Source organism: Mytilus californianus, unplaced genomic scaffold, assembly GCF_021869535.1.
Source record: "Mytilus californianus isolate M0D057914Y unplaced genomic scaffold, xbMytCali1.0.p SCAF_5, whole genome shotgun sequence".
NCBI classification, from domain to species: Eukaryota; Metazoa; Mollusca; class Bivalvia; order Mytilida; family Mytilidae; genus Mytilus; species Mytilus californianus.
The window spans coordinates 100,758,194-100,773,928 of NW_026262701.1; the positions used below are offsets into that span (position 1 = coordinate 100,758,194).

Here is a 15,735-nt window from a genome sequence, read left to right on the forward strand (position 1 = left end):
TCAGAGGAGATGCTTTTTGTAAAAGTTAATGGACGACGTAGACCAAATGTTGAAAATAGCTCATATGGGCCTTTGATTCACATAATATAATAAGGATATTTTTCTATTGCAGGGGTTGGTGGCGGCCTCCATAAATCCGCTCAGGCTTTTTATTGAGATCTGATTATCAAACGAAATCTTATTAGTAAACATTGTACAATTTAGAATTGCACTAAGATTGTAAAGTACAAAAGTTGACAATGAAGGCATATGTTTGTTTTCAAGGAATTTATCTTTAACACTTCATGATAAACAAGTGGACGATTACAAACGTCCATTTCTTCCTTAGTCAGTGCATTTTATGTGTCATGGTTATTGGTTGTGTTTATATGTCCTTAAGACTAAATGTAGATAAAGACTGTTTGAACGTGCTGAAGATATAGAAGAATTATGTCTACAACTGGTTTTTTTCTCAAATTGCGTCACTTATGCTTTGTTTACACCAAACTTTACATATATGATACTGGTTTGTAATTGGGTCATTCATGACTGAAGAGAGCTGTTGTGTTCTCATCTGTATACACGATACGAATAATGACATTTATGTAAAATGCGTTATTCCCTCTCCCAAGCCGATACCCTTCAGAAGAGTACATATACTCATAGTCATTGTCATTATTCATTATTTATATTATGCACCGTTTATTCAAAAGCATTTTGAATTCCCCGTATTATTCGGAAGAAAATGTAAAAACCACTACTACCACCAAAAATTACTTAAACAAAATAATTTGGAAAATAAATGCATTTAACACCGCTTGCTTGAGAATATTTTCATTCAGATTCATCAAAATCTTTTGACAAAAACGACCGTGCTTAAACCTCAACAGACAAAACTGTGCAACTGAAAAGGCTAAAAGTCTGACAAGACACAGATATATAAATGTAATATGCATTTTTGTGTTTCGGTAAATTATAATATTTCCATAATTGTATGTGTATTTTTTTTGTCGCTACAGAAGAATGATTTAAAAAAAAACTGAAGTTGGGTAAATTTTTTGCGATGATCCCCTTTGTTTTTATAGTGATTAAGATGATAACACAATGTTGACTGCTGTACCCCTGTTTTTGACATTTTTATCTATTGTGTCTGTTTGTTTTGTTTACGCATCGTTGTCAATATAATGGAATTTGATGCGACTGTCATGCAAGTGAGTGGTCTAGCTAGCTATAAAACCAGGTTCAATCCACCATTTTCTACATAAGAAAATGCCTGTACCAAGTCAGGAATATGACAGTTGTTATCCATTCGTTTGATGTGTTTGAGCTTTTGATTTTGCCATTTGATTATGACTTATATCTAGAAATTGAATTTGAGGGTCGGTTGAAAACAAAACTTTACGACAAAAGAGATGATTTCAGCTTCCCAATTGTGAATTTTCATTTTTAAACCAAGAGTTCCAAATGGTGAAGTTGAAATCATCACTTTGTAAATTTTACGGACGCCATCACGAGTTGGTTTGATCGTTATAGAATATCCGTTTCACAGATGATATCGGATATGTTCCTTATGTCGTAACTACAATCCCGTTCCCTTTTCACGAATGTGACCTACCGAATTAGACTATTAACCCCTATTTGTGACATTTTTACCTATTGTTTTTGTTTGTTTTGTTCACACATCGTTGTCAATATAATGGAATTATATGCGACTGTCATACAAGTGAGAGGTTTAGCTAGCTTTAAAACCAGGTTCAATCCACCATTTTCTACATAAGAAAATGCCTGTACCAATTCAGGAATATGACAGTTGTTATCCATTCGTTTGATGTGTTTGAACTTTTGATTTTGCCATTTGATTGGGGACTTTCCTTTTTGAATTTTCCTCGGAGTTCAGTATTTTTGTGATTTTACTTTTTCCCCTCAGGTAATAATTGTATTGTATTGTATTGATGTGGACTATAATAGCCCAAATAGGTGATTTAATCAACTGCATTATTCAAATGAGAATGTCTCTAGTCGAACTTGATGAAAAAAAAAGTTCAGTATCGACTTAGTATGATATGTCTGAATATTTCTTAAGACTAGTCAGATCAGATTAAGTTATAGTCAAATACAAGATTGAACTGTTCATAACAGTTAAGACACCACTTAACAAAATCCATTAAAAAGCATATTTCTCGAGATTTGTCACATGTATTTCAAACAATATTAAGTACAGAAATAGGTAATTTCGCACTCTCTTTTAATGTCAGAAGTCAGAAAAATTACATCAAACTTTGTTCCTATATGCAGATACTAATCAATGATTTATATCATAAATTTAGCTTTCCTCGTCGTAGCTACTAAGAGGAATTCTAAATCCATATGCTCATGTTTTCTTTTTCTAAATCCATATTTTCATGTTTTCTTTTTTCTAAATTCATATGCTCATGTTTTCTTTTCATATTAAATTTTTAAAAACACAGAAGCTCGAGTTTGAGGCCCAATCCATCGTTATCGCAAAATGACGATACCAGTCTAACATATCCTGAAACTTCAATGAATCCCTTGAATTTGAAGTATATTTATTTATCTATGGGATTAAGATGATATTATAGTCTGGATGTTACTTTCCTTTTTGACCTTCTTTTCTTGTTGATATTTATTGTAAAAAGTCATAAAAACTGAAAGTATATTATGGAGATTTGATGGCTTTGATAATATCACAACTTAGTATAGAGGAATTGTCTCAGCTTAAAAAAACACATAAAAAACAAATTACGGAAATAATGTGAAATGCTGCTTTATTGTTTTGTTTGTTTGTTTGTTTGATTGTTTTTTGTTGTTTTTTTTTTTTTGGCTTTCAGTAAATTTCTCTTAATTTGATTTTTTATTCGTTCTTTTGCCTTTTGTTTAGCCATTTTCACTTAAGCATTTACCCAAAAATAAATTATTTTTTTTCGTTTCAATTTTCACGACGCCTGTTGTGTAGAAGAAATGGAAGCGAAAGATATCATTGGGAAATCCAAAACTTTAAAGTCGAAGAAAAGCTGACAACGCCATGACAAAACCCAAAAAGACGACGAAAAGACGAACAAATCCACTAACACTACATAGAAAACTATAGATTGAACAACACGAAACACACAAAAAATCGGGGATGAAATCAGGTGCTCCGGACGGGTAAGAAGTTTCTACTCCAAATGTGACACCCGTCATGCAAGTATAAATCCAGTGTGGTACGTCTCATTCGTTGAAGTTATAATCGACAAACTTTTATGTGTTTTACTGTTAACTATTATTTTAGAAAAAGACAAAAACGGACATTAATTAAAAAAACCTATTAACGTCATTGTTATTTCATATTATACCCTGCTTCACCAAATATTTTAGTTCTTATTCTTATTTTGAATATTTTGAAGAGAAAATATTTAATGGTTGAACTCGTTCTATATACCATTTACCTTATCAGAAGATGATGTTGGTGGTTGCTAAAATATTAAAAAGACGCAGTACTCGAAAGTTAAATAAAGAGACGCTGGGCTGGTCTTTTAAAAGACTAAAAGCATATACTTTAATGTGTTTTTGACAAAAAATGAATTGAAGTGTCACTTTACGAAATATTTCAGTTCATTTTCATCTTTTTGCAATGTTTGGGAAATTGAAACATTATTCAATGATTGAATTCTTTCGATTTGCCAGTACCTTAACATATTATTATGTTAATGATGCTGGATTTGTTAAAATTAAAAATTAAAAACGCAAGTGCTCTAAAGTTAGTGAAGCGGTTATCAATATTGTACTAGTATATATTTTGCATCATTTTTTACATTTATTATCACATCGAATTGTTTATAACTGAAACAAAATTTCTAATTGATAAGAAAGTTTTTGTAAGAATTCTTATCACGAGGTGTACACAGACACAATGGCGATGTCGAAAGTATTTTTCTTACTAAATGTACTTTGCTTTTGTTCAATTTGTGCGCTCACTGAGATAGAAAACGCAATTTTATCCATATATACAAATGATGATAACCTAAACGACAGCCTTTTAAAACTCAAAGATGCCAAACCAGAAGACTTGCCTCTTTCTCTAAGGCAGCTCGTAAGAAGAACTGGATATGGGTGAGTTACTTTTTTCTTATGTACTGAGTTTCAAATTTTATGTAAGCTAATTTCTTATTAATGAGTCATTTAGCACCTGAGTTCACCCCTAGTTTTCAAAGGTTATAGGGGTTTTGTGTTTTTTTTTAATTTTTTTGCTGTAGATTTCCGTGTTGTATTTGTGCTATATTGTGTTTCAATGTCTGTATTGCTTGTATTGGTAACAGTTTTGTGCTTTTGCCTAGAAAAGTGTTTCCCTTTCAAACCTTCATACTTCTTTATGTCTTATGGTTAGAAATTTACAAGCAGCTATGGTTTCTAAATTTGGTTGTGTCTAATATTTAGACAAAATCTTGTATTAATCCGCTATAGGGTAATCTGTGGATTTTAACACGAGTAGCACGACGGATGTCACTAGTGGAGCAGGAATATGCTGGCATGAATTATCATTAATATAGTAATTTTCTGTAAACTTACTGTTCATAAACTTTTAAAATCATTCGAAACACTTAGATATTTCCACCTCCAGGCATATTTATTGGGTTTTACAACCACTTGGTCGATGCCACTGCTGGTGGACATTTATTCATGAGTATATCACCAACCCAGTTTTCATTTTCGGTAAACTCAGTATCCATAAATGTAAATATCATTCGAAAACAAAAGATTTTTTTTGTATTCCAGGCATTAACGGAATAAGTCAGATTTAGCACAACTTTTTTTTTAATTTTGGTTTTCAATGCTCGTCAATATCGTTATTGGTTTGTTTTTCTCGAGTTTTTTTTTTCGAGCGCTACTTATGGGTCTTATGTAGACAAAACGCGTTTCTGGAATACTAAATAATAATCCTGGTATCTTTGGTGATTATTACAGATTAGCCAGCCACAATAATAGCGTTTATGTCTTATATTAGAGATAAAGTCTTTTCAACTGTAGGGATTTAAAATACTCAACATGCATTAACATTTTGATATATTCTGTACTCTATAGGCTAAATCATATCAGATGAATTTTGAAAAAAAATCATATTTACGGTAACGAAATTTGCCTTGTATGCGAATGACGGCAAATACACACTATCCTCTAAATTTACATGTTATATTGTAGATCGATCAAACATCACGTAATAAACAACAATTGACTAGTTACGTTAACCTACTAAACTAATTTTATTATGTGGTTAATATCATCTTAAAAAAAAACCTTGGTATATCTGAAATTTTAATATCGCAAACAATCTTTGGGTGTTTCCTTTGATTTACTATTGTTATTGTGTTGTATCCACATTGTACTTTACCAATCATCTCGTATTCATATCGAACATATGTTTACTCTTATTCACCAGACATTAAGAACAGAGAATAAAAAAACGTATTGAGTATACTCAAATATCACAATTTCTATATATATATATATATCAACGTAGGGGGAATAAAAATCAGTGTTTGCATATGATTATTCAATGATAAGGAAAATATACATGCTTCTGTTAATTTCTGGAGTTTAAAACTCTTCATTCCTCTGATTGTTTTGACATCGTGTAAAATTCAGTAAAAATAGCACCGGACCTCTACCCTTTCTCCACATCTAACCACCCCTCCTGTTATTTTGAACAGCTTCTGGATCTGAAAAACGGTATAGCTTATTAAACCAAATTGCTTCAGTTAATGCACCCTTCAGTTAAAACAATTTATTTAGATTACCTGATTACTAGGTGAAATTTGTTATTTATAATCATGATAGTTGATAAGATGGAAGTTTCAATTATTAAATCGACAGCCATTTTGAGATAATCAAGTAAACAGTACATCATTGCATTTTGTATTGTATTTTCCACCAAAGTTTTTTTTTAAATTAAGAAAAGTTGAAAAGTTTGGAAGTAAACATCCTAAAATTTTTTTTAAAAAACTTAATTATTTTTATGTGTTCGGAGCGCTTTTCTGGATTCACCTTCATCACATATGCTCAAGCACAAATTATAAAAGTCAAGAATGTATAAGTACACAAACGCATGAAGAGCCGTATGACCAAAAGTGATCTATCCCATTTAAGGTAAACTTTGCCTTAGGAAGATGGAACCTTACTTTTTATTATCAATTTCTAAATTTGTCAACGTCAAATTTACTAAAGATATGTTTTAAATCATGGTCAGTGGCAAATGACTGATTACTGATACCCTCTGTGACTAGCAGTCCACTAGCAGCAGTATCGATCCAAATGCTAGAAAATCAAAATAGTACTTAATCATTTTGATGCGTCCGAAGCGCCTCTCTGGATGTATGCAAATCAGGCACGCTCAAATATTGTTTACACTAATTTACTTTATTACACACTTTATTAAAAATGGTTAAAACTGAATTTAGAATTAAAAAATATATAGAATTCACGAAAATTTTGGATCCTCACTAAAAAGATCGAAGGAACAATAATTATATAATAAATTTTTAAACAAAATTAATCCACGTATTTTGAAATGAATACATATGCCGTTGTAACATTTTGCAATTAATAGATTAATATTAGCTAATATAATATGTCACAAATTTAGAAACATTTTGAGTCAACGTGGTCAGTTATGTTTCCACTACAAGCCCCTGATGATAAATAATGCATTATCGATCCATAATGAAACATGCAACTTTCGAAGTAGACATGTATGCGCCATCGTCTTCATGTATGATTAATGAAAATAACATTTCAAAAATTGGAAGCGTTCAATACGTTGTTCTGGATTTACCTTCATCATAAATGCTAATATCCCAACAATTTGAAAGCCAAGATTGTATAAAATAGAGGTGAAAGATATCAAAAGGGACATTCAACTCATAAGTCGAAAAAAAGAAAAAGACCAACAGACAAGAAACAGTACACAAAACACAACATAGAAAACTAAACACTGAAAAACAAGAACCCCACCTTAAACTGGGAGTGATCTAAGTGATAAATACTTGAATACTTAAAATATATGACCAAAGGGAATAAAAAGAATAGCCAAATCCATTTAAGGTCAACTTTGCGTAATTGGAGTTGGAACCTTAGATTCTTAATATTTTCTTAATTTATCAACTGAGAATTTCAAAAAGGTTTGTTATTAATCATGTCAGCACCGAATCGCTGACCCCTAAGCTGAGTATACCCTCGTTTACTAACAATTAAGCAGCAGCGTTATCGACCAATTTGAAGAAACAGAAATAGCGTTTAATAATTTTGATGCATCTGTGGCGTTTTTTTTTTTCTGGATTTACCAATATCAGGAACGCTCAAACCACAAAATTCAAAAGCCAATCATGTATAGTAAGTGAGTATGAGCGATATAATCAAAATGGACGTAAAAAGAGTAGCCCTATCTTCTTACGGTCAACTTTGCATGAGGGCGTTGGGTCCTTAGTTTCTAAATGATTTCTAACATCTACTGAAGACTTAAGAAAGATCTGTTATAATCAATGTCGGAAAGACAAAACTATGAAATTCAAAATACTGAGGATTTTCTACCCAAGAAATATTTTACCTTAGCTGTATTTGGCAAAACTTTCCGGAATTTCGGGTCCTTGGTGCTGTTCAACTTCGTACTTTATTTGGCCTTTTTAATTTTTTTGATTCCAACTTCACTGATGAATAAATAAAGGCAACAGTAGTATACCGGTGTTCAAAAGTCATAAATCGGTTGAGAGAAAACAAATCCGGGTTACAAACTAAAACCGAGGGAAACACATCAACTATAAGGTGTAAACAAATGAACAACAGGAACACTGAAGTGCAACAATAATAAACGCCAACATACATAGAAACGAACTATTTGATAACAACTGCCATATTCCTGACTTGGTACAGGACATTTTAAGAAAAAATGGTCGGTTGAACTGGTTTAATGATGAGTCTTTTGTAGACGAAACGCACGTCTGGCGTACAAAATTTTAATCCTGGTATCTATGATGAGTTTAATATCGGACAGTACCAACATTAAGTTATCTAATATGATTGTTTCTTAATAAAACATTTACTTTTAGAAATACTTATTGAGACATAAACGAGTATTTTTGCTCAAGTCTTAATTTGATAAAAGAAGAAAATTTAATAAACTAGTACACGACTGTCAATCTGTAAATCGAGAATCATTATCGTGAAGTAATAACAATTGTCAAGTATTGCGATAGTGAAGGAAATCTTATCGAGTTGTAACATTTAAGGTCTACACATCACTTATATCTAAAAGATAAATTTCCTTGTTGATTTTTGTAAAATAAAGAGGGAGAAACTTTGTTATGAACAAATTTTGAGAAATATTTTTTGTGGATTAGAAAGTCAATGGAAAATGATAATAAAGTATAATATGCTGTTCGAAATTGATTCCGGTTTAGACCTACAACATGTTAAAAATAGAGAAAAATTTGGTGAAAACGTAATTTTTATTCTAAAAATAACAAATTATGATTTCCATTTTTATGTGCTAAGATATCAACTACAGTTTATATTTAGGTATGATACTGAATTTTAAATTGATTCCAAGTGTTATATTTTATAAATAAGTCACAAATGTAAAGAAGTCTTCCCCTGTTCTAAGATTTGAACAAATTGAATCAGTATTAAACTGTTCTTAATTGATTAGTTGTAAAAACTGGGCGCTGCGTATCTGAAGTTTATTCCAAAAACAAATGTTTACGTACTGTAATCGAAATCGCAGGTTTATTTAAAACGATCCCTAAACTTCTTTAATTGAATAACGGCTCTTTCGGAGGTTTAATATCGTTCGAGGTATGGCATTACGTGTTATGGGAAAATATAACGTAACGAAAAAATTATTTCATATTTTCAGACTGTACAATGTGCGGATTAAAATAGACCTCTTCCGGGTACATTTCAACAAATATGCAAAAATCATTTTATTTACAGAGAACACATGTGCTGCAGAAACAAACCTGTTGGACTCATTACAAAAACAAGATCAGCAAAAAGAGTGACCAATGTGAAAGAGGAGGTTAAGGTGTCTTCTGGTAGTTGTGGACTTTTCGGTACTGGTACTTGCAACAAATACGATTATAAATATCAGTATGTAATAATATATATTCTTGTTTCGGCGCTGGTACTTGCAATAAACACGATTTTAAATACCAGTATGTAGTATTATTGCAAATAAAAAATCATTTTTATATTAGTCCTAATGCTGTCTTCTTTACATTCAACAATTTAGGATCATCGGACGTCAATTCCGTATGAACACTCCTTTGTGACGTCGAAAATCAAACCTTTTCTTTTGGTTGAAGCATGTCTTATTTTCGCAAAAGATGTGTTTCTCGTATCTTACCGATTCGAGTTTGATATCAATAAGTGTGATACCACAAAATAGTTCAATTAGTTTGCCCGCAATGATATACGAGATTTCGACATTTCCGTTGGCTTTTTGTTAGGTCAAAGATCTGCCTCGACAACTTTTCCTCATTAGCAACGGTTTGTTTATTTTTGTGATGTCCCCTGTATTATTATTTACTCGATCAATATTTTCATTGGCTATTCGCAAAGGTCATAATACCTGCCGGATTGCCATGAGTCTGTTTACCTAAAACATTATTCCACAGGCACGACTTAGCAATTGCATTAAGATATAAATAACAATAATATTGTTTGATAGATGCAGACATCATTCTTATATTTTACATGCTCAAATATCCGTTGCTATAAAATACAACAGTAAAGCCTACGATTGGCGTCTACTAATATACAAACAAAAAACAACTGTTCCTTAGTTAAAGTCCGCTTATTGTGTGCTGGCTTCCATTTCTATGCTGTAATATTATTTTCCAGTGAAGTTATAACATACGTCACAGAATACTACAAGGATATCAACTACTTGGGTTGTCCAGACAGACATGTAGTGTGTTGCAATTATTATATCATGGTATCCAAAAAATGCGTCTGTGAGTAATAAGAAGCTTAATATGCATGTTTATTTGTGAAATAAAGAACTGGTACCATCATAGACCACAAAACTACTAACACAAATCATAATGCAAGTATAGAAAAAGCGTCATGTTCCTAGGGTATTTAGTTTAGTTTCATGCGTGTTATGGACCCTTCAATTCCGTTGACATTTATGACATTTCGGCTCTCTACACTTCCACACACGATTATCAAACAGAAGTTTTCTTATTATCAAATGGTTCCTCTAAAAAACTAATAGCAATAATAGTTGCAGCAAAGTATTCTTCGTTAACGTAAAAGATAAAGATGCAAGATATACTCAATGGAATGAGAATTAGATTATTAAAGCTGTTAATAGCATACTGATTTGGTATGAATCCCAGTTTATGACTAAACTCAATAAAGATCCATCTAAATTCCATTCAATTGTGAATGTATAACACTTACAATGTACTGTTACCTTGATGATGTTTTTGCGTTAATAATCAAGAATTCTCTTTACCGCAGAATTTCACCCTGGAGAACTGACTTTAAGCTTGTATATATGGATCAGCAAGACATTTCTTTTGATGATTTGGATATTTCTATTCCAAAGGGGAATTTGACAAAACAGTCGAATTTTTAACTGTACTTTCCAATTGTTCTTTTTTTCTTTTTCGACGGTGATGTTCCTTTTGGCCTTCTTACTGTGAGTTTATTTCTAGCCCGTTCGTGTCCTAAGCAAGGAGCCTGTGTTTCTGTTGTTGTTTGTTTGTTGCCGTTTGTCTTAATTGTTTTTGTTTTTGTTCATTGTTATGAGTATATATCAGGCCATTTGTTTTCTATTTGGAATTGATTCACATTTGTTATTCCGGTGCCTTTTATACCTTATCTTACGGTATCGGCTTTGCTCATTGTTGAAGGTCGTACATTGACCTGCAATTGTTTACATCCGTAAGCTTGTCATTTGGTCTTTGATAGACTAATTGGCAATCATACAACATCTCTATTTTTGATCAATAGAATATATCGTAATAAACATAAGCAATATGGTTCAGTTACCTTTAGAAACTAAGGTTCAAACTCCATCAGGTAAAGTTGACCTTAGATGAATTTGATTATTATTCTTATGTCCCTTTTGGTCATATGGATCTTGACATGTTTCGATTCTATACATTATTGGCTTTTTGGGGGCGTACTTGATGAAGGTTCATACAGAAAAGCATTTCGGACGCATTAAATTTATAAAGTGTTATTTTCAATTTTTTTGTAATTGTTTCACAACTTAATAAAGTTTACTTATTCAGCCAAACAAGCACCTACTATTTAAAAAAAGGGTTCTATTGTGCTACTCTTTTATCAGCAAAACATGAACACATCTGTTATATATCAGAAGACGAGAAAAAAAATGTAAATGGTCGATACTAATGAAAATTAAAACTATAACAAATGAGATGATTTTACTTTCCAGAGAGTGAATTTCCGGGTTTTTTTTTAGTAGCAATATACAACCGTCGCCTACGTGAACATGTTACAACTGGTTCACTCCTTATGATCTTGTGTTGACACAATGTCCCAAAAATTGCTAAGTTAATGTTTAGTCTATACTAATATTGCTGCAAAAATACGTTAGTTTTTATTGCCAATTGGTCCGTACATCTAGCTCGTTTTTTTTTTTCAACTGGCTCCTTCTTTTGTTTTTTATTTACTTTTCCTTGAAGAATTTGCGAGAATCCCATTATATTTTGAACTAAGAGTCTTTGTATTAAGTTACAGTTTAAACAAAACTATATATTGAATTGAAGTTCTATCTTGTAATTTTAAATTTGGATCATCAGTAATCATTACGAAATATTTTGAATTTTCAATTTTGGAATTTGAGGATATTGTGACCCCGCAATTATTTGGTTTTTCAACATTTAAATGAACATTATAGATTAAATGTTATTTTTATTCTACCATTTTGTCTAATATGACTGCATGTCCTGTTACTTTTTAGACTATTGGTTATAATAATGGGTTTCAGTTTCCATGACGTTGCTGTCTGTTTAACTCATGTCACACAATTATTCAAATTTTATGGTAAATAAAGGCAATAGTAGTATACCCTGTTCAATAGTCATAAATCGATTTAACTGAAACAAATCCGGGTCACAAACCAAAACCGAGGGAAACACGTCAATTATAATAGGAAAACAACGGAACAACATATACACTGAACTGCTACAAAAACAAACGCCAACATACATAGAAACGGACTATTTGATAACAACTGCTATATTCCTGACTTGGTACAGGACATATCATAAATGACAAGAATTACTTATATTGTATATTCTGTGTAAAAAAACATATTCCATGTATCATCGTGTTCTCTTTATTTATGTATTCATTCAATTATTCCAGATTTGGATGATTTACATGCCATCGCTCAACATATGATTGGGTAGAGTATAATGGATAGGAGAAAACACGTGCAGATAGATATATTGAATAAACTTGCGCAAATAGGACAAAAAGTCATGATTGGCTATTCTTGATTTTATAGCGCTCTAATTTTTATGTTTTTGTTTTGAATGTTTGGATGTTTTGGTGCTTTTTTTTTCTTTTGTAGTTCGACTGTGGTACCTTTTTAATCCAAAAAAAAATAGTATTACATCATTTTATTAAAGAACAAAAATGCCTTATATTTTTATAGTGAACTTTCCATATATATGTGCAAATAATTCCACAGAACCTGCATATCGCATATATTCATCTATCCCGGTCTGTTGATATGGAATTCAACTTTTTAAATTTTTAATTGCACGTCCATGAAATTTAAATCAAAATATAGAGTTTTGAAAATGACCCTACATATAAACTTGATTGCAAGTGGTTATTTTGTCACAGCCATCAAAACATTATTGGAGATTTTTTCTCATTAGCATACAATAATAAAAGTTTACGTTCTAGTACCAATATTAATTCTTTTTTGACAGAAATAAGTTACAAATAACAAAATCAAATCAATTTATCGTAAACGTTTTGGAATGCGTACATGGTGAATCAAATCAACCTTAGCTTTGAAATGAAAACTATTTGAGATTTGAAGTTTACATGACAAACATATATCAAGAAAGTAAGTACGTAAGTACGTAAGTAAATTATTTATTATACTAACATCTGAAATGTGAACAAATAATAACGATATAGTATACGAGGAGTCAGAATACACCCGGCTCAAGAGACCTTTAAGTCACCTTGAATAATATTAAATATGTTCAAATTTCAACGTTCAAATACCTTGAATACGACACATTCAGATCATCATACTAATGTCAATAGGAATAATCTTCGTACTCGTCCGTGTTCAGTTCTTCTACAAGACATTTTGGACTTTCATGACTCTGAACAACATTGTCTTATTTCAAAATGTAAAACCAAAAACTGCGGATTACACAGATTACAGTGTAACCTTTGTGGGTTAGTATGTGTCGGTGAAACGAAATGAAGGCTTAATAAACGTATTTGCGGCAATATATCAGATATTATCAGCATTTTAATCAGTCTTATCATTCAATCCTTTCTATGCGAGTTCGCATAATCGAAAAAAAATATATCACAGGACTAACAATCATCAGCTTGCAAAACCTGTCCGTTTACAGAAGGAAGACTACTGGATTCGACTATTGGGAGCTGGGACACCATATGGGTACAATAATAAAATTGATGGTAAAGGTGTTCTGTATTGTCCTTCCTGTAGCTTGGCGAATGTGAACATTTTCAACTCTGCTCGTAGACGCAGTCATGATCATCGTCATCGTCATTATACATCACCTACTCTCCATGATGTCTCTAACAATGCCTTTCTGCCATTTATACAAAAGATATTCATCACATTTGCACGAAACTTTATTCACTACTCTTTCAAAACTTCATACTCTGTACAACTTATGTTTGGAAACCTCTGTAACCTCCCCCCCCCCCCCCCCCCTGTTCCTCTCTTACTCAAACCGATACAAACTTATAGCTATCATCTGGGATATTGCTAGTAGTTACAGACTTTTAATACCAGTCCGCTTTGGAAAAGATGAAAAGGGAAAAAACCTTCCTAAAACTTTCCTTTGCCAACAAAGGTCTCGATGCCATTAACTTAGACAATATCCTTCATTATGAATCAGTTCACTCGAAAATAGCTCATTTCTTTAAAAATCTTTAGTATGCACCTATTATTTTAAAACATACCAAACCAATTGCAACTAAAATTTTCTATTACAAATACCTGTTACAAGATCTCAATATTGACGACTTCAAGTCTAAACCTGCTTATTGCACCTGTGCTAGTTCCCCATTCATATATAATGTGGCTGGTCACGTTATTACAGATGACCTGAGCATTGTCAATAACAATTCTCTGTGAAATGTGTTATCCAAAGCCCCGAAACATCGTGAGCCTAAATCCCTCGATGGAAACACAACTTCAAAATGATGATGGATTCAGTCGAGAATTATGCCAGGCAATGGACTAAACGAACTGGTTAATGCTGTGAGGTCGTTTATACAAATTAGAATGTATCTATGAATACATATGCTACATCGAATTTTAAAGACCCATGTGTTGCACATTACATAAACAGCTTAATAAATGTAATATGTATTGACAATTCACTTGGAAATTCAACATATACACCCAATACACTTCGAATTTCAACCAAGTGATCCACGAAACCTCTTTCTAAATTATTTACATCAATTTTATCAGCAGTCAAAGCCAGACTTCAAAGTTATTGTGAAACTACCTTTTCTAGTGGTGGCGTGAATCAGATGTGAATACTAAAATATTCCAAAGATCTTTAAGAGTACATACAATCTAAGACTCTATTATCCTGCAATAGTATTAAAACATTTGACTTTTTCTACACTATACACAAGTATTTCCCATTCCAAACTAAAAGACAAATTGGCAGAATTGGTCCTGCTTTGTCTAAAAAAAGAATAGCTAACGTAGCTACAAGTATCTTTTCTTAGGGAGGGATAAATCGCACTTTGTAAAAAATCACACTGATTCAAACAAAACATTCTCTGAAACTAACATTATCAAGATGCTTGATTTCTTGATTGACAACATATTTGATACGTTTGGAGGACATGTCTTTCAACAAACAATCGGGATTCCTATTTGAACCAACTGTGCTTTTCTTCTTGTAGACTTGTTCCTTTATTCATATGAGGCTGACTTCATACATGAACTTCTTGGGAAGAAAGAAAAGAAGTTAGCTGTATCCTTTAACTTCACTTTCCGCTATATAGAAGATGTTCTTTCACTAACTAATTCAAAATTTGGTGACTATGTTGAACGCATCTATCCCATCGAGCTTTAAATAAAGGATACAACAGATACAGTTAAGTCTGTCTCATTTCTTGACTTACATCTAGAAATTGACAATGAGGGTCAGTTGAAACAAAACTTTACGACAAAAGAAATGATTTCAGCTTCCCAACGGTGAACTTTCCATTTCTAAGTAGCAACATTCCAGCAGCGCCTGAATACGGAGTATATATCTCCCAGTTGATACGATATTCCAGGGCTTGTATTTAGAGGGTTGCTGCTCACAAGGAAGCTATTACACCTAGAGTTCCAAATGGAGAAGTTGAAATCATTCCTTTTAAAATTTTACGGACGCCATCACTAGTTGGTTCACCGTTATGGAATATCTGTTTTACAGATGACAACGGATATGTTCCAATTGTCGTAACTACAATCTCCTTTTCCCCGAATGTGACCTACCG

General features: G+C 32.2%; 1 protein-coding gene across 1 annotated transcript; it reads left to right on the plus strand.

Annotated features, from left to right (window-relative positions):
- Window positions 1–3,121: 3,121 nt before the first annotated feature.
- LOC127702835 (uncharacterized) lies at window positions 3,122–12,413 on the plus strand. The gene is made up of 5 exons (XM_052207137.1): window positions 3,122–3,144; window positions 4,012–4,089; window positions 8,959–9,114; window positions 9,868–9,980; window positions 12,370–12,413. The coding sequence occupies exons 1-5, from the start codon at window positions 3,122–3,124 to the stop codon at window positions 12,411–12,413; spliced, it is 414 nt and encodes a 137-aa protein (XP_052063097.1).
- Window positions 12,414–15,735: the final 3,322 nt, after the last annotated feature.